General features: G+C 37.6%; 1 protein-coding gene and 1 pseudogene across 1 annotated transcript; one reads left to right on the top strand and one right to left on the bottom strand.

Annotated features, from left to right (window-relative positions):
- Positions 1-472: 472 nt before the first annotated feature.
- On the bottom strand, positions 473-1411 carry LOC115500786 (olfactory receptor 2AJ1-like). Its single transcript, XM_030295526.1, is given in 5 exon segments — positions 473-543; positions 546-705; positions 707-891; positions 894-1068; positions 1070-1411. Coding segments are annotated over 5 exon segments (933 nt in total).
- Positions 1412-13122: 11711 nt separating this feature from the next.
- LOC115512164 lies at positions 13123-14490 on the top strand (annotated as a pseudogene).
- The last annotated feature ends 11358 nt before the right edge of the window (positions 14491-25848 follow it).

Here is a 25848-nt window from a genome sequence, read left to right as displayed (position 1 = left end):
AGCTTATTCCCCACACAAAGGTAGGTAGATCCCATAAAATGTGACTGTATTATAAAGATAATTTTTTATAATTTCTTAGAATTTTAGAGGGAAGACACAATATATTTTTAGATGTATGTGTTTATTAAAAAAAATTAAATGTTTACTTATTTTTGAGAGAGAGACAGAATGCAAGCAGGTGAGGGGCAGAGAAAGAGGGAGACACATAACCCAAAGCAACTCCAGGCTCTGAGCCATCAGAACAGAGTCTTATGTGGGGCTCGAACCCACAAACCACAAGATCATGACCTGAGCCGAAGTCAGACACTGAACCAACTGAGCCACCCAGGTGCTCTTAGATGTATGTGTTTGTGAAACTTTATTATTATCAGGGTTTTGGAGATATCCACTTCTTTGCATGCTTATGGTATGAAACTTATTTTGTTTCTATATTAATATAGAAAACACACACTTCAAGTATTTTTCTTACTATTTAATGGAGAAAGTTACTTTTGAGCATATTTTTCATTGCCTCAAGGACATCTTTATTCCTAAAGCTGTAATTATATGGTTGAATGTAGGTGTGAGGATGGTATAGAATATTGCCAAAGACTTGTCCTGGCCTGGAGTGTGGTATGATTTGGGTCTCATGTATGTGAAAATAAATGGCCCATAATACATTGTGACCACCATCATGTGGAAGGAACAGGTAGAAAATGACTTTTTTCCGTGCTTCTGATGATTTCATTTGAAACACAGTAATGAGAATTTGGACATAAGAAGCAACGATTAGGGAGAAAGGGACAAGCAGAAAAATTAAGCCACTTACATAAATTCCTCGTTCATAGAGTGTTGTGTCCACACAGGACAACTTCAACATGGCAGGGACTTCACAGAAAAAGTGATCAATACTCTTGAGGCACAGAAGTGAAAGTGGAGTGCATAAGCTGTGTGGACTATGGAGTTGACAGTCCCAATAAGCCAGGACCCTCTAGCCATGACAATGCAGACATAGTCATTCATAAGAATGGGATAGTGCAATGGATGACAGATGGCTACATAGCGATCATAAGACATTGCTGCCAGGAGAAAGGCACTCGCCACCCAAGAGAGTGAGGGATAGAAATACCTGGAAGCCACAACCTACAAATGAAATAGTTCTGCTGCCTGACAGAAAGTCAGTGACCATTTTGGGAACAATGTTGGAAATATGCAAGATGTCCATAAAAGAGAGATGGCTCAGCAGGAAATACATCGGAGTGTGGAGTCTTGAGTCCCTGAGGATAAGGAGGATTATGACTGTATTTTCTGTTACAGTCATAATAAAAATGATGAATATAAAGGAAAAGAAAACTAGACTTGATTGAGAAGAAGAGAAGAGTCCCAAAAGAATAAAATCACTGGTGAAAGTGTGATTTTCATGTCCCATCATGAACGTCTCTCTTTTTCCTAAAGTAGAAAATAAAATAGAGCTAAAACAGAGTAGTGTAAATATTAAACTCATTTACATTTAGATGCACAATAAAATGAGAGTTAGTGATGCATATTTTGCAATTAAAGTTAATGGAATGTCAACCAGTTTTTGAAGTGGGCTTGTTTCACAACATGGTCATTTATTTGTTTGAATCAACTGATGATATTGAGTACATTGAGTGAGCTATTTACTCCATGTAGTCTCATAGTCTCAATTCCATATTCTTTATTTTGGTTCAATCTTTGTCAAGTGTCACCTTTTCCAGGAGACCTAACTGTAAACACTTTTTTTCTTTCTTTCTTTCTTTCTTTCTTTCTTTCTTCTTTCTCTTCTTCTTTCTCTTTTTTCTTTCTTTCTTCTCTTCTTCTTCTTTCTCTCTTCTTAATTGTGTTTCAAATTTTTATTTAAATTATAGTTATTTAACATATAATTTAATACTGGTTTCAGGAGTAGAAATTAGTGATTCAACACTTACATATAACACCCAGTGCTCATGATAACAAGTGCTCTCTTATTGCCAATCACCCATTTAGCCCACCCACTATTCACCTCCCCTCCAGCAACCCTCAGTCTGTTCTCTATATTTAGGAGTATTTTATGGTTTGCCTCCCTCTCTCTTTTTTTTCCCCTTCCCCTATGTTCATTGTTTTGTTTCTTAATCCCACACATTGGTGAAATCATATAGTACTTGTTTTCTCTGACTGACTTATCTTGCTTAGCATAATACACTCTAGCTCCAAGCACATCCTGGCAAATGGCAAGATTTCATTTTTTGAAGACTGAATGATATTCCATTATACTTATATGCCACATCTTCTTTATTCTTCTGACTAAAGAAGAAATTTGGACTCTTTCCATATTTATTTTTTAAATTATTTTAATGTAATGTTTATTTATTTTTGAGAGAGAGAGAGAGAGAGAGAGAGAGAGAGAGAGAGAGATACAGAGCATGAGCAGGGGAGGGACAGAGAGAGAGGGAGACACAGAATCCAAAGCAGGCTTCAGGGCTCTGAGCTGTCAGCACAGAGCCTGACAAGGGGCTGAACTCACAAACTGTGAGATCATGACCTGAGCCAAAGTCGGACACCTAACCGACTGAGCCACCCAGGCGCCCCATCCATAATTTAAAATTTAAATAAAACCCTACTACCATATTTCTCCTCTGATCTCTTTGATGTATTTTGCAAATCAATTTCATCTTCTATATATTAAATAAACTTATGAAATACATTCCTGTTTACTGTGATTCTAACCCACCAGAACTTGAATTTCCAATTGGAAACTTTCATTAGAACTCTGTATTAGATGAATGGCTAACACAATGCTTGGTAGGTTGTAGATGCTGAATAATATATTTTCAATACATGAGTAAATGATATAATATGGAACTCAATTTTCTGTCTCATTTTTTTTTTAATTTTTTTTCACGTTTATTATTTTTTTTGGGACAGAGAGAGGACAGAGAATGAACGGGGGAGGGGCAGAGAGAGAGGAAGACACAGAATCGGAAACAGGCTCCAGGCTCTGAGCCATCAGCCCAGAGCCTGACGCGGGCTCGAACTCATGGACCGCGAGATTGTGACCTGGTTGAAGTCGGACGCTTAACCGACTGCGCCACCCAGGCGCCCCTCTGTCCTCATTTTATCTGGATAAAACTTAAAGAAAATGAAATGTGTTGTTTCTAAATTTTTCTAAAGTAATAGTAATGAAATGCTACAAAAACTAGTTAATCTATGTTTGCAATTTGAAATATAAGTATTTACATGTAAGTACATGAAAGTTTATTCATTAAATAAGAATATATTTTATTTTAACTAGTTTTTTCAATTCCATAAATTGAATTATATTTCATGAATTGTTTATATAGGGAATCATATTGTCCTTCTAAATAATTATATTGTTTATATGTGATACTGGCTATCTAACTGGTCCCTTTACTATTATGAGCAGAAACTGTATGTATGACCTACCATACACACATAGATAGATAAATAAATAAATAAATAAATAAATAATATGCCCACATACATACTTATACACATACACACACAATTTTACAATTTTGGAAAATACAGATGCAGATCATGAAAAATAAATAACAAATATAAAACAAGTTATTTGCCATCTTTAAAAACTATTCATAAGTTTGAATGAAAGGAGTTTTGGCTTTACTTGGGGATGCAAGCGTACAAATGTGTTCCTGATGAAATAGGAATAATTTGTATTTTCTCTTTATTTTATTACAGTGAATATTGAGATTCTTCATTAGGAAATAAGCCTCTTAATTCTATTTCAATGTCCTGGTTGTGAACACTGTGTTGCTATAAATTTTAAATATTAAAAGATTAGCATTTGAGTGAAGTTTGCAGAACATATGAATGTTTAAGTAGTTCATGCAGTTTTGACTGGTTTGACCTACAGCTCAAGAAAATTTATATAGACATAGATTCAGATTTAAAAGACAAGCGATGACGTCCATGAACTGGTGGAACATAAGTAAGTCGCTAAAATCTATGAATCTTTCTGACAACATCAAATTCAATATATCCTTATCCAAAGCTGTTGAGTTTTTCCCCTCCCAAAACCAATTTTATCCTTCTGTTTTTCCTTTTCCATTGATGATTTACTTTGTTCAACTCATTCCCATTCAAAAATCCATACTGAATTTAGTGTTAGGAAGTATGGGTAATGTCTATTTTCTACAAAATTCCCATTATGAAGCACTGCCTGGCCTATTGTAGGTTCTCAGTAAATGCTTATTAAAGGAATTTTTGGACCATGGATTTGAAATCAAAAGTTTTCAACAATGCATCTATTATATTTACATTTTAAAGAGTTTGTGCTGGCCTCCACAAGAATGTCTGTATTTTGTCTTCCGATATTTGAAACACTCCATGATAAATTCCCTAACCGCTTCATCATCTTACATTTACTTTCTTCTTTCCACTTCCATGGGGAATATGAAGTTTCTACAACCATTTTTTTAGGACTCTGTCTTACCAATCAGGAATTTGGACTATCCTCCATAAAGTTAGAATGGTAGATAAAATGATATCTTATATGCCATTCAGAATGTCGAGTGAAATCTATCCTTGGATCCAAAATGCATGCTCTAGTGGTGAGCTTCCTAACACGAAGATAAAAAATGGAGAAAACACATGTTACATACAGAGTAAATTCTTCCAAATATATGCAACTCTAATAAAAGTTACAGTCTCTTTCTCCCCACCTGCCATTAAATGCTTTATTTTTTTGTATAATAATGCTAAATGTAATGAAGAAATGTAACATGCAGTTTATATCTTCCTATATTCTAAAAGTTTGGAGACTAAAATGCTACTATTGAGGCACCTGGGTGGTTCAGTCAGTTAAGTGGCCAACTTCAGCTCAGGTCATGATCTCACAGTTCATGGGTTTTGAGCCCCACATCCGGCTCTGTGCTGACACCTCAGAGCCTGGAACCTGCTTCGGATTCTGCATCTCCCTCTTTCTTTGCCCCTCCCCTGCTCATGTTCTGTCTCTTTCTGTCTCAAAAATAAACATTTTTAGGAAATTAAAAATATAGAAAATGCTAGTATCATTAGATGCCATTTTGTTTAACTATAAACATGTTGTATTCCGATCTTTCTTCCCAGGTATGTGAAAGGCCTCCATACTGTTTACCCAGTGAATTCACTACACTTAATTATTTTTACTATTTACAATTATCAAGATTTTCAAAATGCATCGTGGATCCATTAATTTTGACTTAACAGGATTCAAAAAAAATTTTGTTCATTTCTCTGACATACCTATCATATATAATAAATCATTTCAAATATTTCTTTAAATTTAAAGGAATTTACATTTAAAGAAAGAAATCAATCAATAATATCAATAAGGCTACACATTTATTCAATGATATATATACTCTGACACTGCATCTTTAAAGTTTTGACTGTAAGACAAAAGACAAAAGCAACCAGTCATTTCTTCTAAAAAATATTATTTTGAAAAGTGTTTGATATAGAAACCCTGGGTAATAGTAAGTCTAATATACACACTTATACTTTATACTAAATGACCACACTGCTTTTATTTTTGATGTAATCTAAAAAAAACACAAAACCTTACAATCTCAATGACCCAATTGATCTAGCAATTATAAGTTCTATCATAAACTTCAGTTATCAGACTTACATGGTTGCTGTGCAACTGGTTCCATTCAGTGGTTGTTACTGATTATTCACACAACTGTAACAGAATATTTTATTGAAGATGAAGTCTGACAATGATATTCCTAAATATGGATGGAATAAAATCATTGCTTATTTAAAGGACTTGACATGGAAAATATATGCCATAAATGTATGATAGACATGATTTTGCCTAGGAATATGTACATTACTGACCCAAATAATTATATTAGAAAGTATCAATATAAATCTAAAATCTCCATGATTTAAAGAGATAAACAAGAAATTTAATGTGAATACAGTATTTTTAAAATATGTCACATCATGTCTTATTATAATACAACACATCAATCACACATAAAATTGTATCTGATTTTAATTTTTATCAAATGGATGATAATGGTACATGCTTCACAGGGTTGTTCTGAAGATTAAATTTGACATCACATAAAATAACATGTACACACACACATGGAACAGACCTTAGTATATAGTAGTTACACAGAAATCAATGCTTATTACAGTTGTTTCATTATTTTTTCTAAAATTACTATATTACCATTTCTATCATTTCTTTATTATTACTATTGTTATTATTATTTCCTTGATATTTTAAATAAGCATTTAAGCTATCATATACTAGAAAAAGAGAGTGTGATATTCAGCATATGAAGGAATATAACTGAGTAAAGAAATAAAATTTGATGTGGTGAATCAGAACTATATTGTGTACCAGTACCTGGTGAAATTGGTTCATGAGGCTCTCTGGGAGAAACAGAAATGCATTATGTTGAACGATAGTATGTGGTTTGCTTCCCACCCATATACACACATACAGAGTGTGCGGGGGGGAGCAAAGCATGTTCCTTATTATGAAATCAGTCAGCTGAGCTGTTCACAAATTTATTTTATACTAAGCCATTTGACATTATAATTAACTTTTTGTCCTCTTGACTTTTCAGGACACAAAACATACACCAAAGAATCATTGCAAGGTGATCTTACATCTATTCCATTTGCTTTCAGAACCCATTTAAGGGAGTCCTGTGAGGATACTCTCACATCGACATCAGATTCATCATGCCCAACACAAACTGCCAAAGTTCGATGAAACATGTACCACCATTGGTACCACCATTACAATAGCCCAAGCCAGAATCTGAAAAAAGTTACCCCAAATTGTCTTTATCTCTGCACTCTTCCTTATGAAAATTATCATCTCCCACCTGTTCTACTTGTGTAAATGATTCCCTGGGTTATTCCTTCTCACAGTGCTACATACCATGTGTGTCATGGTGACTGTAAAATATCAATTCTATCCTTTTTAAATGGAATGTCTAAATCTGTACTACTTCAGTACCATCCACATGTGACCACATGCTTCACAACTCTTCTTGAAGTCAGTAGAGTGTGCCTGATAAGTACACTTTGGACAATGACAGTGAAAGAGTGTTGGGATCAGAAGCACACACGCATTCCTTTATCCCATGAATTTCATATACATGTAATAATGTGTACTCCTGCATTCATTCTGGATGTGTTGTACAGGAAATAAAACACAGGAGTTCAGGAGCAGAAACCTGTGAGCCCACAGGCAGCTTACTATTCATAATGATAATGTGTGAATATTAATGAAAAGTACTCACCAAATTATTAAAAAAATAATTTGGGAAGGGGAAAGGCAAGAGGTTTCCCTGTGATTCTTTCTTGTTATCTTTAACATTCCTATTGGGTCATACATTTTGGGGGTAAGGGATCTAGGATAATTCCAGTATGTTTACTCAAAATGTATAATACATGCTTTTATGACATAGAAACTCAAATGATTATGATATTGTGAAGATAGTTGACATAAATGTCTGACTCCAATTTCTCCTTCCCCATAAATACATTTTTTGTTTAGTCCAGTTTATTCTTTTTGCAACACAGTTTTGAGCATTGCATATAAGTTGCTAGGTTACAATGCATACAGATTTGATCCCAGGTGCACTAAAAAAAAATATGAAACAACCAACCAAATAATCAAACAAAGGAAAACACAAATCTCCCTATAAATTGTGAAACAGGCAACCAAATATCAAACAAAGGAAAGCACAAATCTCCCTATCTCGAGCTCCCATTTCCACTGAAACTACAGCATTGATACTTATATAACCTTGCCTTCTTGCAGCTTTGTCACACCCATATTCTTTCTTCCACATCTACAGTCTTCCCTCCATTTCTAAAGGTCTTTGCAGTCTTCCAATATCTAAGGTTTCATGTAAAAATATCCTTTTGTGGGTATTTTTTCTCTTTAGTTTATTCTTCCTTGCTTCTCTTTCTTGCTTAGAACTGGCCAGCTCTGACAGTTCATCGTATTTGAGCCACAGTTCACTGTCTGAGTTTATGTTTGCTCTATGTACCCTGAATGATTTACTCATCCTTTTCTTACCTGGTTCCTAATGTTACCCCAGGGTCCTCTTCTCTCACCTCATTAAACATTACCAATTTCACACTACCCAGGACAGAACACTGTTGATGAGTTCTTTCACATCTAACACACTGGGCTCACTGGTTCCCCAGAGGCTTCCAACAAGTCCCTCCTCTTTGGTGTCTAACCATTTCTCACAGCATTCATGTGTCTGCTTCAATGTCACTTCTTCTATAGTGAGAGGCATGGGGTGATGCCTCATTCTGGGAATTGCATCAAAGTACCTGAAAGTATGCAGGGGGAAGTTGGATAAATGGTTTGAGAGGACAGGGAGACACAGGAAGGACACCTACCACCTTGACGTCCTGTGTCATGTAGCTTCTGGAAGAGAAAATACCCACCCTTTGATAGGTGACATAGGTCTCTAGGAGACAGCTGGGAGAGGAAGTGAAGGGTACATGAGGAAATTCTTTGTGTGGAGTGGGGTGGGGTCACAGAGATAGACAGGCATTCCTCAGGGAACAGCAGAAGAATCCTGGTGTCAGAGACAGAAGGGAGATAGTCTGATTCAGACTGATTAACAAAGTGAGATCAAGCATTTGTTAATAAAAAAAAATCCCACCTTTCTGAACCCTTCCCCATTACACCCTCTCTTCTTAGCATATTTTATTCCTATTCTTCAGGGCCTGAGAGCATACTGTCTGCTAAAGGAACTGTGTTTGGTCTGTCTCTTACATTTGATAAAAATTCTAGGGAAGGCCACTAGGCTGACCTCACTTGTTGCAGCGTTGAGAGTCTCCTGCATGTTTGCGAAGTCAGTGAATGAACCTACTTATCATTCAGGCAGCCTACTACAGAGACGTACATAAAAAGATCTGTTTCATCTAAGTAATGATGATTATTTTTATTCTTGGTGGATTCATAAGTCAACTAAATGGTAACAAATAACTAAATATAAAAGTAAACATAACAAAAAAATCAGTTAATTTATTGGTCTTACACCTAATTATTATGTCAAGTATACAATAATGAGCTTTTATGAATGGTGGACCCTATTTAAGCATCTAGTATTGATTAGCATCTTACAGTTATTAATTGTTTATAATTGGAGATCTGTATGGTCTCACAGAGATTAGACAACATGCCCCAATTATAACCAAGGGTTTAAGTCCTGAAATTCTAGTGTGAGAACTCACATTCAAATGTGAAGACCATTTTCCACAGTAATTGTTAATCTATTTTAACCCAACAAAGTGGCTTCATTGGACAACATCTTGTTCTTTAGGAAGGGAAAGGTTAGTTAAGTTCCATGGATTTCTGTGTTGTGTATGAGGGGATGTCCACCCCTACTTGCATAACTGTACTGCAAGCTATTTAAAATCAGACAATTGAGTTCAGATCTCTGTGAAGGGAACCATGAATTCAGCCCCAATATACTCCCCTTCCTTTTTCTAAAAATGCAAATATTGAATGTACCTCTCAGATTATGGTAATCATTAAAATGAAACATGAAAGTGAAATGTTAAGCAAAATACACAGAGTAATTAATGAATTAAAAACATTTTATGTTTACTTTTATTGTTATATACAGTTATTTCATTATGTTCAACTATTTTACTCCACTTGAATGAAGGATTAACTAATGTATGAATCTAAAAGTTTTTACAGATATAAAATATATAACAAAATTACCTTGGATCAAAGTATGACTATATTGAGGAGCACAAACAAGGTTTAAACTACAATAAAAGGGTAAAGATCGAGTAGAAATGCTGAGGGGCACCTGGGTGGCTCAGTTGGTTAAGCATCCGACTTTGGCTCAGGTCATGATTTCACTGTATGTGGGTTGGAGCCCCATGTTGGGCTCTGTGCTGACAGCTCAGAGCCTGGAGCCTGATTCAGATTCTGTGTCTCCCTTCCTGCCCCTCCCCCTATCGTGTTCTGTGTGTGTCTCTCTCCTCAAAAATAAATAAATATATTTAAAAAAAAAAATTAGAAATGCTGAAGCATGGCATTCAGGTTTGGAAAAAATTCCTCAAGTAACCCTTCTTCTAAAGTCTATAGGTGCCATTTCCAAAGTGCCACAGCAGTTTGTAAAACTGGAACTTTCCATTCTCCTTGACATTTTCTTTTCTAGATTATTTGTCTTTTTTGGTTAATGAGAAAGAGACTATAAGACTCGGGAAATTGCTATAAAGGTGTTGTGAAAGATAGGATTCAGATTAAGCAAAAAATGGGAAAAGTAAGAAAGTAAACTTTTAAATGTGTTATGTTAAACTACTGTCTCAAAGTTAATTTTGTATTTTATTGTTAGGTCTCTGGAGAGCACATAAATACAAAGTTGCAAATTCAGAGATATATTAATAAATTTCTATATATTTATAATTATTTCCTTTGAAAAAAACAACAACCTATTGTGGCACCTGTGTGGCTCAGTTGGTTAAGTGTCAAACTTTGGCTCAGGTCATGATCTCACGGTTCATGAGTTCAAGCCCTGCATCGGGCTCTGTGCTGACAGTTCAGAGCCTGGAACCTGCTTCAGATTCTCTCTACCTCTCTTGTTCTGCCCTTTCCTCACTCATACTCTGTCTCCCTCTCTCAAAAATAAACATTAAAAAAATGGGTTGAATAGAAAAACCAACAACCTCTTTAAAAGTGCCAAATTTCTTTCCTGAAAATCATTGCAGCTATATAATCATTTAACATTAAAACACAAGGAATATTTAGTGAACACACACCAAAACCTTAAATTCTGTAACCTATTTCTTATTCTTCAGTAGGCAAAAATTACCTGCTGCAGAAAAATGTATCCGATTTTCAAGATATAATTTCGCCAATGGAATTGAAATATTATGTTATGATGAATAATTAAATAAATATACAAATAAATGTACAATTGAAGACCAATGGGCATAGAGTTGTATGACATAAATATCCATTTTAATTAAAATAGTCTTTGAAAACTGAAGAGAGAAAGATTGTAATAAAAATAAAATAATAACAAGAAATGCAAATATAATGTTTCAAAATTCCAAATAATTCTATGAATGTCATACACTATTTACTAGCAATCCATGAAATTATTTTGCTTTGGAAGTATCTACATATTTGTTTGTTTTTCTAATGATGAAAATTTATAGTTCACTAAAGAAGATACTTACATAAGCAATAGGGTAACACAAAATTTCTAGGAATCATTACACATTAGATAAATGCAAAATGAAAGTTTCTTGAGTTACCCCATACTAGAATATGTAAAATGAAAAAGGTTGACATTACCCATAATTGTCATTTGGAACAATTAGTACTCTTGTGATTTGTTGGTGGAAATGCAAAATTGAACAACCATTTTGTAAAACTATTTACTAAAAATTTGTCTGGCATTTACCAAATAAAATAAAAACACTTATCACAAAAGAAAGGTTAATAGCAGTTTTAGTCATAAAATTTCCAGACTGAAGATAGCTCACATGTTCATAAAAAAACAGTGAATAACAAACAGTAATGTATTCAGAGATGGGAATATTATTTATAAACAAAAAGAGGAAAACCCTTTGTAAATGTAAAATTCTGGCAAAATCTTTAAAAATATATTAAGTTGAGAAAAAGACAGGAAATTAAAAACAAAACACCAGCTTTGTATTTTAAGTAGCAGAAAATTTTAGAAGTCAAACTAGGATAGAGATACAAATGGCCCCAGTGTTTTTATCTTGTTTGAGTGGTTTTACTTCTGGTCTGGTGAGAATTGTCTCTTGTTAGTAGGCTCATTGTTACAAGCCCAAGTTACTGAATCTGGTTGAAATGTATTCTTTAGATGTGAGCATTCTCGTGTTTATAAGTTATATCTCAAATAAAAATAACAATATTCAAAATTATTTGCCTTTGTAATTCAAAAATTTATTGGGGGGGGTGCCTAGGTGGTTCAGTCCGTTAGCGTCCCACTTTGGCCCAGGTCATGATCTCACGGCTTGTGAGTTCCACGCGGGTCAGGGCTCTGTGCTGACAGCTCAGAGCCTGTAGCCTGCTTCAGATACTCTCTCCCGATCTCTCTTCTATTCTGTTCCCACACACTCTCTCTCTCTCTCTCAAAAATAAATAAACATTAAAAAAATTTAAAAAAATTATTGTGGGGTGTGGTGTAAAAACATTCTAATGATTTGTGAGTAACATATTTTTAGCATTCCCCAATTTGATTTGTGGATGACAATTTTGTAAAAGATCCAAAGTAGGGATGTCTCTCTGCATTTCAAACTAAAATAGTAACAGGTAGAGATATAATGTATACATAACTTCTCTGCAGGAAATCCCTAAGAGTCTGTATAGTCGATTTCACTCACAATTGGAATGTAAGAAACAAAATTAATGAACAAAGAGAAAGAGAGACAAACAAAAAGAAGCAGGCTCTTAAAAATAGAGAACAAAGTGGTTGTTACCAGTGGGAGGGGGGTGGGAGAATGGGTGACATAGCTGAGGAGATTAAAAGTACATTAACCTTGATGAGCACTGGGTAATGTATAGAATTGTTGAATCACTATGTTGTACACCTGAAATAATGTAACACTGTATGTTATACTGGAATTAAAAAATAAATTTAAAAAGCTTTTGATAAGTTATATATGTATAACTCTCATATAAAAGACCTAGCTTTTATATAGTTAAACACATTAATTGATCGCAGCTTCTAATAATATTGGCGATGATATATGGCAAAGGTACAAATAAATTACAAATTATGTGAATAATGTCCTCCTGTTCACTTATATGGGTGTTAAGTGATGCAAAGACGCACTTATTATATAATTGCAATTTATCAAGAATTTTTATTCATTATGCCAATTAAGTTAATAATAAAAGTGGGAGATACTTATTTAGAAAATGTTGAAAATTAAAAAAATTGGAAAAAAGTTATAAATAATTTTATGTCCAAGTTAAAATATTTGTACATGGCAGATGAAAGATGTAAAACAGGTTTATAATTTTCAAACATGCACCTATCAAGAAATATGTAAATCAAATAGAGTATTGTAAATAGTGAAAACTCTGTCATCTATTTCTTCATTTGCAGTGTCACACTTTTTGAAATTATGAAAAATGAGAACACCACCTCATATTTTATTCTCCTAGGACTCTTTAACCACACCTAGTTCTCTTTGTGATGGATCTGTCTTCACCTCCCCAGTGGGCAAGATTCTCATGATTCTCCTGATTCATCAAGATGCCTGGATACACAGCCCATGTACTTCTTACTGAGCCAACTCTCCCTCATGAACATAGAGTTGGTCTCCACCATTGTGCCCAAAATTGCAGCTGACAACTTGACTGACAAGAATTCCATCTCATATGCTGGTCTTGGGTTGCTGATCTTCTTCCACACTTTGGGAAGGGGGGGGGGGTTTCCTCTTAGCAGCCATGTCCTATGACCACTATATGGCTGTTTGCCACCCACTGAAATACCCTGTCCTCATGAGCTGGCAATTATGCCTGAGAATGACTGTGGTGTCTTGGTTCCTGGGTCAGCTGATAGCAGGCTTCTGCTGCCCTGAGCTTTCCATTTTCATTAAGAAATAGTTTTTAACGTTTATTTATTTTTTTTTTTAAGATTTTTTTTTTCAACGTTTTTATTTATTTTTGGGACAGACAGAGACATAGCATGAACGGGGGAGGGGCAGAGAGAGAGGGAGACACAGAATCGGAAACAGGCTCCAGGCTCCGAGCCATCAGCCCAGAGCCTGACTCGGGGCTCGAAATCACAGACCGTGAAATCGTGACCTGGCTGAAGTCGGACGCTTAACCGACTGCGCCACCCAGGCGCCCCACGTTTATTTATTTTTGAGAGACACAGTATGAGCAGGGGAGGTGGAGAGACAGAGGAAGACACAAAATCTAAAGCAGACTCTAGGCTCTGAGCTGTCAGCACAGAGGCTGATGTTGGGCTCAAACCCACCAACCATGAGATCATGACCCGAGCTGAAGTCAGATGCTTAACTGACTGAGTCTTCTAGGCACCCCAAGTTTTCCATTTTGTGATACACATGAGATCAATCATTACTTCTGTGAAGCCCCCTGGGCTTCTGCTGATATGTTTTTCTTTGAATATGTGATGTATGTCTGTTATATGTTAATAATCATCCTGGTCCCATTTTCTTTCATTCTGATTTCCTATAGTCTCATCCTTGCTGCAGTTCTCCAGATGTGTTCTAGAGAAGCTGGCAAAAAGCCTTTTGACACATGCTACTCTCATCTCTCTGATGGGACTGTTTTATGGAGCTGCTATTTTTATCTACATGCGACCCAAATCCTACAGGTTAGCTAACCATTATAAAGTAGTGTCAGTGTTCTATACTATCTTCACCCCTGTGCTAAACCTCCTTATCTACAGTCTGAGGAACAGTGTAGTCAAGGGAGCCCAGAGAAAGTGTATGTGTGAATGTTTTGCCTTCAGTCATGACTAAGATTACATTGATTTATGTATTTGTCTTTCTTTGACTGGCTTATTTCACTTAGCATTATACCCTTTAGATCCCTCCATGTTTTTGTAAATGGCACGATTTTATCTTTCTTTATGGCTAAGTGATATTCTGTTGTATATATGTAGGTATGTGTGTGTGTGTGTGTGTGTGTGTGTGTGTGTCTATCCACATCTTCTTTATCCACATTTTTATCTCAATTCATCAATCAATGAACACTTAGGGTGCTTCCAAATCTTGGCTATTGTAAATAATACTGCAATAAATATCAGGGTCCATATATATTTATGAATCAGAGTTTTCATTTTCTTTGGTTAAATACCCATCAATGAGATTATTGGATCATATGGTTAATTCCACTTTTAATTGTTTTATGCTATAAATGATTGTATTAAGAAAAAGTTTGAATAAACAACATTTCTTCCCCAAGATACTGGGAAGATTAATCAATCTCCCCTGTACAAACTAAAATAGTAACACCTAAATCATTTTTTTGACTGTACTGACAAATTAGTACAAGAGCTTTAATCTGATTAAGGTGGTATTCATTTTATTTCCTCAGATTGTAGCATAGATAACAGAATGGATTTTATATGTAAAATGTATAGAAGGTGTAATTTTTTTTTATATATATATGAAATTTATTGACAAATTGGTTTCCATACAACACCCAGTGCTCATCCCAAAAGGTGCCCTCCTCAATACCCATCACCCACCCTCCCCTCCCTCCCACCCCCCATCAACCCTGTTTGTTCTCAGTTTTTAACAGTCTCTTATGCTTTGGCTCTCTCCCACTCTAACGTCCTTTTTTTTTTTTTCCTTCCCCTCCCCCATGGGTTCCTGTTAAGTTTCTCAGGATCCACATAAGAGTGAAACCATATGGTATCTGTCTTTCTCTGTATGGCTTATTTCACTTAGCATCACACTCTCCAGTTCCATCCACGTTGCTACAAAAGGCCATATTTCATTTTTTCTCATTGCCACGTAGTATTCCATTGTGTATATAAACTACAATTTCTTTATCCATTCATCAGTTGATGGACATTTAGGCTCTTTCCATAATTTGGCTATTGTTGAGAGTGCTGCTATGAACATTGGGGTACAAGTGCCCCTATGCATCAGTACTCCTGTATCCCTTGGGTAAATTCCTAGCAGTGCTATTGCTGGGTCATAGGGCAGGTCTATTTTTAGTTTTCTGAGGAACCTCCACACTGCTTTCCAGAGCGGCTGCACCAATTTGCATTCCCACCAACAGTGCAAGAGGGTTCCCGTTTCTCCACATCCTCTCCAGCATCTATAGTCTCCTGATTTGTTCATTTTGGCCACTCTGACTGGCGTGAGGTGATACCTGAGTGTGGTTTTGATTTGTATTTCCCTGATAAGGAGCGACGCTGAACATCTTTTCATGTGCCTGTTGGCCATCTGGATGTCTTCTTTAGAGAAGTGTCTATTCATGTTTTCTGCCCATTTCTTCACTGGGTTATTTGTTTTTCGGGTGTGGAGTTTGGTGAGCTCTTTATAGATTTTAGATACTAGCCCTTTGTCCGATATGTCATTTGCAAATATCTTTTCCCATTCTGTTGGTTGCCTTTTAGTTTTGTTGGTTGTTTCCTTTGCTGTGCAGAAGCTTTGTATCTTCATAAGGTCCCAGTAATTCACTTTTGCTTTTAATTCCCTTGCCTTTGGGGATGTGTCGAGTAAGAGATTGCTACGGCTGAGGTCAGAGAGGTCTTTTCCTGCTTTCTCTTCTAAGGTTTTGATGGTTTCCTGTCTCACATTTAGGTCCTTTATCCATTTTGAGTTTATTTTTGTAAATGGTGTGAGAAAGTGGTCTAGTTTCAACCTTCTGCATGTTGCTGTCCAGTTCTCCCAGCACCATTTGTTAAAGAGGCTGTCTTTTTTCCATTGGATGTTCTTTCCTGCTTTGTCAAAGATGAGTTGGCCATACGTTTGTGGGTCTAGTTCTGGGGTTTCTATTCTATTCCATTGGTCTGTGTGTCTGTTTTTGTGCCACTACCATGTTGTCTTGATGATGACAGCTTTGTAGTAGAGGCTAAAGTCTGGGATTGTGATGCCTCCTGCTTTGGTCTTCTTCTTCAAAATTCCTTTGGCTATTCAGGGCCTTTTGTGGTTCCACATGAATTTTAAGATTGCTTGTTCTAGTTTCGAGAAGAATGCTGGTGCAATTTTGATTGGGATTGCATTGAATGTGTAGATAGCTTTGGGTAGTATTGACATTTTGACAATATTTATTTTTCCAATCCATGAGCAGGGAATGTCTTTCCATTTCTTTATGTCTTCTTCAATTACCTTCATAAGCTTTCTATAGTTTTCAGCATACAGATCCTTTACATCTTTGGTTAGATTTATTCCTAGGTACTTTATGCTTCTTGGTGCAATTGTGAATGGGATCAGTTTCTTTATTTGTCTTTCTGTTGCTTCATTGTTAGTGTATAAGAATGCAACTGATTTCTGGACATTGATTTTGTATCCTGCAACTTTGCTGAATTCATGTATCAGTTCTAGCAGACTTTTGGTGGAGTCTATCGGATTTTCCATGTATAATATCATGTCATCTGCAAAAAGCGAAAGCTTGACTTCATCTTTGCCAATTTTGATGCCTTTGATTTCCTTTTGTTGTCTGATTGCTGATGCTAGAACTTCCAGCACTATGTTAAACAACAGCAGTGAGAGTGGGCATCCCTGTCGTGTTCCCGATCTCAGGGAAAACGCTCTCAGTTTTTCCCCGTTGAGGATGATGTTAGCTGTGGGCTTTTCATAAATGGCTTTTATGATCTTTAAGTATGTTCCTTCTATCCCGACTTTCTCAAGGGTTTTTATTAAGAAAGGGTGCTGGATTTTGTCAAAGGCCTTTTCTGCATCGATTGACAGGATCATATGGTTCTTCTCTTTTTTTTTGTTAATGTGATGTATCACGTTGATTGATTTGCGAATGTTGAACCAGCCCTGCATCCCAGGAATGAATCCCACTCGATCATGGTGAATAATTCTTTTTATATGCTGTTGAATTCGATTTGCTAGTATCTTATTGAGAATTTTTGCATCCATATTCATCAGGGATATTGGCCTGTAGTTCTCTTTTTTTACTGGGTCTCTGTCTGGTTTAGGAATCAAAGTAATACTGGCTTCATAGAATGAGTCTGGAAGTTTTCCTTCCCTTTATATTTCTTGGAATAGCTTGAGAAGGATAGGTATTATCTCTGCTTTAAACGTCTGGTAGAATTCCACTGGGAAGCCATCTGGTCCTGGACTCTTATTTGTTGGGAGATTTTTGATAACCGATTCAATTTCTTCGCTGGTTATGGGTCTGTTCAAGCTTTCTATTTCCTCCTGATTGAGTTTTGGAAGAGTGTGGGTGTTCAGGAATGTGTCCATTTCTTCCAGGTTGTCCAATTTGTTGGCATATAATTTTTCATAGTATTCCCTGATAATTGTTTGTATCTCTGAGGGATTGGTTGTAATCATTCCATTTTCCTTCATGATTTTATCTATTTGGGTCATCTCCCTTTTCTTTTTGAGAAGCCTGGCTAGAGGTTTGTCAATTTTGTTTATTTTTTCAAAAAACCAACTCTTGGTTTCGTTGATCTGCTCTACAGTTTTTTTAGATTCTATATTGTTTATTTCTGCTCTGATCTTTATTATTTCTCTTCTTCTGCTGGGTTTAGGCTGCCTTTGCTGTTCTGCTTCTATTTCCTTTAGGTGTGCTGTTAGATTTTGTATTTGGGATTTTTCTTGTTTCTTGAGATAGGCCTGGGTTGCAATGTATTTTCCTCTCAGGACTGCCTTCGCTGCGTCCCAAAGCGTTTGGATTGTTGTATTTTCATTTTCGTTTGTTTCCATATATTTCTTAATTTCTTCTCTAATTGCCTGGTTGACCCACTCATTCTTTAGTAGGGTGTTCTTTAACCTCCACGCTTTTGGAGGTTTTCCAGACTTTTTCCTGTGGTTGATTTCAAGCTTCATAGCATTGTGGTCTGAAAGTATGCATGGTATAATTTCAATTCTTGTAAACTTATGAAGGGCTGTTTTGTGACCCAGTATATGATCTATCTTGGAGAATGTTCCATGTGCACTCGAGAAGAAAGTATATTCTGTTGCTTTGGGATGCAGAGTTCTAAATATATCTGTCAAGTCCATCTGATCCAGTGTCTCATTCAGGGCCCTTGTTTCTTTATTGACCGTGTGTCTAGATGATCTATCCATTTCTGTAAGTGGGGTGTTAAAGTCCCCTGCAATTACCACATTCTTATCAATAAGGTTGCTTCTGTTTATGAGTAATTGTTTTATATATTTGGGGGCTCCGGTATTCGGCGCATAGACATTTATAATTGTTAGCTCTTCCTCATGGATAGACCCTGTAACTATTCTATAATGTCCTTCTTCATCTCTTGTTACAGCCTTTAATTTAAAGTCTAGTTTGTCTGATATAAGTATGGCTACTCCAGCTTTCTTTTGGCTTCCAGTAGCATGATAAATAGTTCTCCATCCCCTCACTCTGAATCTAAAGGTGTCCTCAGGTCTAAAATGAGTCTCTTGTAGACAGCAAATAGATGGGTCTTGTTTTTTTATCCATTCTGATACCCTATGTCTTTTGGTTGGCGCATTTAATCCATTTACATTCAGTGTTATTATAGAAAGATACGGGTTTAGAGTCATTGTGATGTCTGTATGTTTTATGCTTGTAGTGATGTCTCTGGTACTTTGTCTCACAGGGTCCCCCTTAGGATCTCTTGTAGGGCTGGTTTAGTGGTGACAAATTCCTTCAGTTTTTGTTTGTTTGGGAAGACCTTTATCTCTCCTTCTATTCTAAATGACAGACTTGCTGGATAAAGGATTCTCGGCTGCATATTTTGCTGTCTAGCACACTGAAAATCTCGTGCCAATTCTTTCTGGCCTGCCAAGTTTCAAAAGAGAGATCAGTCACGAGTCTTCTAGGTCTCCCTTTATATGTGAGGGCACGTTTACCCCTTGCTGCTTTCAGAATTTTCTCTTTGTCCTTGTATTTTGCCAGTTTCACTATGATATGTCGTGCAGAAGATCGATTCCAGTTACGTCTGAAGGGAGTTCTCTGTGCCTCTTGGATTTCAGTGCCTTTTTCCTTCCCCAGTTCAGGGAAGTTCTCAGCTATTATTTCTTCAAGTACCCCTTCAGCACCTTTCCCTCTCTCTTCCTCCTCTGGGATACCAATTATGCGTATATTATTTCTTTTTAGTGTATCACTTAGTTTTCTAATTTTCCCCTCATACTCCTGGATTTTTTTATCTCTCTTTTTCTCAGCTTCCTCTTTTTCCATAACTTTATCTTCTAGTTCACCTATTCTCTCCTCTGCCTCTTCCATCCGAGCCGTGGTGGTTTGCATTTTGTTTTGCATTTCATTTAAAGCGTTTTTCAGCTCCTCGTGACTGTTCCTTAGTCCCTTGATCTCTGTAGCAAGAGATTCTCTGCTGTCCTGTATGCTGTTTTCCAGCCCAGCGATTAATTTTATGACTATTATTCTAAATTCACTTTCTGTTATATTATTTAAATCCTTTTTGATCAGCTCATTAGCTGTTGTTATTTCCTGGAGATTCTTGTGAGGGGAATTCTTCCGCTTGGTCATTTTGGATAGTCCCTGGTGTGGTGAGGACCTGCAGGGCACTTCCCCTGTGCTGTGGTGTATAACTGGAGTTGGTGGGTGGGGCCGCAGTCCAACCTGATGTCTGCCCCCAGCCCACCGCTGGGGCCACAGTCAGACTGGTGTGTGCCTTCTCTTCCCCTCTCCTAGGGGCGGGATTCACTGTGGGGTGGCGTGGCCCGTCTGGGCTACTTGCACACTGCCAGACTTGTGATGCTGGGGATCTGGCGTATTAGCTGGGGTGGGAAGGCAAGGTGCACGGCGGCAGGGGGGCCAGGCTTAGCTAGCTTCTCCTTAGGTGATCCACTTCAGGGGGGGCCCTGTAGCAGCCGGAGGGAGTCAGATCCTCTGCCGGAGGTTTGGCTCCGCAGAAGCACAGAGTTGGGTGTTTGTGCGGAGCGAGCAATTTCCCTGGCTGGAACCGGTTCCCTTTGGGATTTTGGCTGGGGGATGGGCGGGGGAGATGGCGCTGGCGAGTGCCTTTGTTCCCCACCAAACTGAGCTCTGTCGTCCGGGGGCTCCGCAGCTCACCCTCCCTTTGTCCTCCAGCCTTCCAGCTTTCCGAGCAGAGCTGTTAACTTATGACCTCCCAGACGCTAAGTCAAGCTTGCTGTCGGAACACAGTCCGTCAGGCCCCTCCGCTTTTGCAAGCCGGACTCGGGGACTCTGCTTGGCTGAGGAGCCGCCCCTCTGCCCCGGCTCCCTCCCGCCAGTCCGTGGAGCGCGCACCGCCTCGCCACCCTTCCTACCCTCTTCCGTGGGCCTCTCGTCTGCACTTGGGTCTGGTGACTCCGTTCTGCTAATCCTCTGGGGGTTTTCTGGGTTATTTAGGCAGGTGTAGGTGGAATCTAAGTGATCAGCAGGACGCGCGGTGAGCCCAGCATCCTCCTACGCCGCCATCTTCCCAGAATCGGATCTAGAAGGTGTAATTTAACTGCAGGTTTTCTGGAGTTCAAAATTCATAAACAAATTACTAAATAGTAAGATATTAGTATGGTCTACTCATGTGAAAAAAATGACTCCCAACAAGCTTGATTTGCATCCCCTTTGAGCAACATCATCCTAAAACCCCTCTTCTTGTCTGACAATATCAAACTTGCTCAGTTTGCATCACTGTCTACTGTGCCCTATTAAGGGGCTTGGCCTATTGGCATCTTTTGCTAAAATTACTTTCTTATTAATAGGCTAGTGTTGCAGGGTGCCTGGCTGGTTCAGTCAGTTAAGCATCTGATTTCTGCTCAGGTCATGATCTTATGGTTTGTGGGTTCGAGCTCCGTGTCAAGCTCTGTGCGTACAGCTCAGAGACTAGAGCCTGCTTCAGATTTTGTGTCTCCCTTTCTTTCTGCTCCTCCCCTGCTTGTGCTCTGTCTCTCTCCCTTTCAAAAAAAATAAATAAACGTTTAAAAAAGTAAAAAAAAAATATGCTAGTAGGGCAAAATATGACTGGATGCCAACAATGTTTAATTTTCAAGAATTTTAGAGGTTCCAGAACTTAAATATACTTTCATCTGCCCTTTCAGAAAGCTGTGATTCATTAAAATAAGAGAGAATCATTTAAAATGAAAAATAAAATGTACACAAATGACTTTGAAAATAATAATGATTTATTTTTTTAAATTTTTTTCATGTTTATTCATTTTTGAGAGACAGAGAGAGACAGACACATGAGCAGGGAAGGGGCAGAGAGAGAGGGAGACGCAGAATCCGAAGCAGGCTCCAGGCTCTGAGCTGTCAGCACACAGCCCGACACGGGGCTTGAACTCACGAACTGTGAGATCATGACCTGAGCCGAAGTCGGGCGCTCAACCAACTGAACCACCCAGGCGCCCCATGATTTAAAAATACATTAAAAAGTAGATTTATCAGGTTCTGCCACTGCTTGTTTAAAATTTGTTGAGGAGAAAAGATTTAATAGGGTGTTAAAAAGAGACTGAGAAGATAGGAGAGTAGGAGGATGACCCAAACTCACCTCATCCCATGTGTACAACTAGTTATCACTCACATGTAAGTAAATAACCCAGAGAGCCATGTGAAGACTGGAAGAACAGACTCCACAACTATATGTAGACAAGCCACACCAGACAGGTTAGGATGGGTGGAAGTGGTGGTTGGGAGCTGCCCACAGAAGGAAGGGAGTTGTCAGCTCAGAGTGGGAAAAGTGCCAGGGAGCTCACATGAGAATGATTCCTCATAACGTCTGATATTGAAAACCAGAGGGGCTAAATTCCATGGTTTGTATAACCACCAGTACTTGGAGCCTGGAGTTTTAAAATCAGCTGACTGAGCACTGGGTGGGACAGGAGGGTAAGTAATAGCGGGGCTCCCACCCTTAGGGAGACCACAGCCCACAAGGAGGTGACATGAGGCCAGAGTTTGCTGGAAAGAAATGAAAACGAGACCTGTTCGCACTGATTTTGTAGCGTGTTGGAGACTTCTTCAGGAACAAAGGAGCTGGGAGCATTTTCCTCTCCTGCCCCCCAGCAGAGAAACACAGTCACCTTCTAGAAGTGGTCCTGCACAGACACTTGTTACCTAAGCTGCTGGCAGTCTGCCTTGCACATCAGTTCTCCTGAGGATATGCCCACTCCAAGCCTACTTGGCTTTGACGCTTGGCTTTCTGAAAATTTTGTCAATGTCATGCAGCCCCCACCCAGCCACAGCTTCCATGTGTCAAGCCCCTGATGGGCATCATGCTCCAGGAATCTGGCCTAGGACTAGTGCTTCAGTGCAAAATTTGCCATCACCCCCCACTACCCTCAGAACCAACCAGCCTGGGTCTCTCTAACATCAGAGAGAGCAAATGCAGCCCACAACAAGAGTCAGTGCACATACCTAGACTGAAAGGAAATGGTACTCAGACACAGTAGCAGGATGAACACAACACACATATGAGATGCTGCTAAAGCATCAGGTTATAGTTATCAGGGGACACTACCCTGCAGGGCACTACAGGACCTGTTCTTTTTTATTTGTTTATTTATTTATTTATTTATTTATTTACTTAGAGAGCATATGTGAGGGTGCATGAGTAGGGGAAGGTCAGACAGAGAGAGAGAGAGAGAGAGACAGAGAGAGAGAATTCCAAGCAGACACTGTGCATTGTGAGAAATTTACTACATTCTATGACTGCTTTCTGTCCCCCAGAATTATTGAAGACAGGCATAGTTAACACAAGTTAAAAGCCTGGCTTATTTTGATACACTCAGTGTTTATTTTGAAAAGTTGAAAGAATAAAATTTGTTTACACTTCAAAACAATAGTTTTATTACTAAAATATGTCGACAGAAAATTTAAAATATGATTTTTCAAAATCCTTTTATATTCTTGTCCTCCTAAGTAATTGAAGGATTTTGAGAAAAGCATGTGTATTACTTTTTATTCACATATATATAATTTTCTATCATACCTCACTTCCGTATGTTCAAATATTTTATGTCAGAGACTATGTGCCAATTGGCTATATATATGTATTTTTTTGAGAGAGATAGATACAGAGAAGGTGGGTGAGGGGGAGAGAGAGAGAGAGAGAGAGTTTCCTAAGCAGGCTCTGTGCTATCAGCACCAACCCTGATTCAGGGTTTGATCTCATGACCATGAGATCATGACCTGAGCCAAAATCAATAGTTGGATGCTTAACCAACTGAGCCACTCAGGCATCCCTATATATTTTTTACACATGCATATTACTTATATATATACACCCACAATTTCTCATTGAAATGACACAATGTATAAACTAGAAATAAGTCAATCATTCGTTATATGAGTGTCTAGAGTCTAGGAAATACATTATGATAATTTATGCTGTTTAACCAATAATGGCTTAAAAGTCCCTATGTCATAAAACCCTATGTCATAAAATAACAAAGATGATGCAGCTAATCATACTTCTCTCACCATAAACATCAGCAGTCTGAGGCATGTGAAAAGAAAACATGGAAGGTCAGTTATTTGATCTTAAATCACCTAGTCAGGTGTTATACATGCTTATTTCCCTGATGGGCGACAGTCCACCCCATATTACAAGGACAGGGGAAGTGCAGTATGATTCTTAGTCCAGAAGAAGGAAGTCCAGATTATTATAAAACATTAGAATCAACAAGTTCTTTCTTCTGATTAACAAGTGTTTGACTCATTTAATTTTCTCCAACAAAATAAGTTCAGCTCTCCAAAATGGAGACAACTAAAAGTTTCCTTTAGTTATGGTGATCAGGAGGTACCAAGCAAGTCTAGATATGATTTCTTTTATCAGATCACCTGTGAAATGCAATTCATCAAAATCCCCAAAACATTTGGTGATTTAAGGACCGGATAACATCAATAAACACATATAGAGAAGTCAAAAGTAGGAGAAACAAAAGGAATTGGTTCTTAGATATTCTCAGCTCTCATTAGGCAGGTATTTGGCTGCCTTCTATATTGTAGATTAAGAACATTCATAAATAAAGCTACTTTTCTGTTTTCTTGGAATATTGTTCTCACTTTTTTTTTTCATCGTTGTTCTTGTATCATTCCTCTGGAATGTTGTTTGTTTGTTTGTTTGTTTTTCCTTTACAATATTATGATTACCTATTTACTATGATAATTTTAGAAAGTGATCTTCTGTGGCTAAGTGGTTTTCTCAGTAACCTTCCTGAGGATGTGTATTTGGAATCTGTGGATGATAAAATATTGTTGTACTAATATTCACTGATTTCTTCTGGTCTCTATGAGAGGAGTGAAGTACCCACCCCATATATATGGGTCAAGACATGTAATCATTTGTTCTGTTTAATTCTATATGGCTGGCAATGTCCTTTTACCAATCCTAAGCCAAGGAATTTAGAGATAGCACTTTTTTTTTCATTTTTCTGTTGCTTATTCCTTGCCCACGAGAAGTGTATGCTTCAGAAGTTTGTCACTTTTCACCTCCAAAACTTTAATTTTTTTCTGTGATTAATTTCCTCATCTTCCAAAAAGGAGATTCTTATGAGTGTCCAGGTATAGAAATGGAAATCACTTTATTTTCAAACAGAGACAAAGAAATTCAGAAAGTTAATTTAAGAAGAGAAGGGAGCACCAAAGAGCCACATAGAGAAAAGAAACTAGCAACCACAGAAAGTTTTAATCACCTTGATGAATGGAGGCCCCTGCACAAAGTGACTTCCTGGAGCTCATGAATGGGTCCTTCATGTAGAATTTGAAAGCAAAATGGCAGGCAATATATAGAACCATAGAAAGAGTAGTTGTCTCATGGGAACTGGAACCATGGAAAATCTCAGCTACTTCCAGGACCCCTACTGAAAAGAGACTGAGGGTCAAGGAAAGAGCACATATGTTGAATTATAGCCTATAAAACTTTTTTACTATGTTTTTATTTTGATTCCAGTATAGCTAACACCATGTTATATTAGTTTCAGGTGTACAATATGGTGATGTAACAGTTCTAAAAAACAAAACAAAGCAAAAACAATTCTATACATTACTCAGTGCTCATTAAGGTTTAAATGTACTCTTAATCCCCTTTGCCTATTTTACCATTCCTGCCACTCATCTCCCCTCTGCAAACCATAAGTTTGTTCTCTATAATTAATTTTCTTCCTTTGTCCCTCTCTGTCTTATCTTTTCTCCCTTTGTGCATTTTTTGTTGTTGTTGCTTCTTAAAGTCCACGAGGGTATTTGTCTTTCTCTGACTGATTTATCTTAGCATTACACTCTTTAGCTCTGTT

This window comes from Lynx canadensis, chromosome A1 (genome assembly GCF_007474595.2).
Source record: "Lynx canadensis isolate LIC74 chromosome A1, mLynCan4.pri.v2, whole genome shotgun sequence".
Classification (NCBI taxonomy): Eukaryota; Metazoa; Chordata; class Mammalia; order Carnivora; family Felidae; genus Lynx; species Lynx canadensis.
This window is presented reverse-complemented; position numbering and strand designations above follow the sequence as displayed.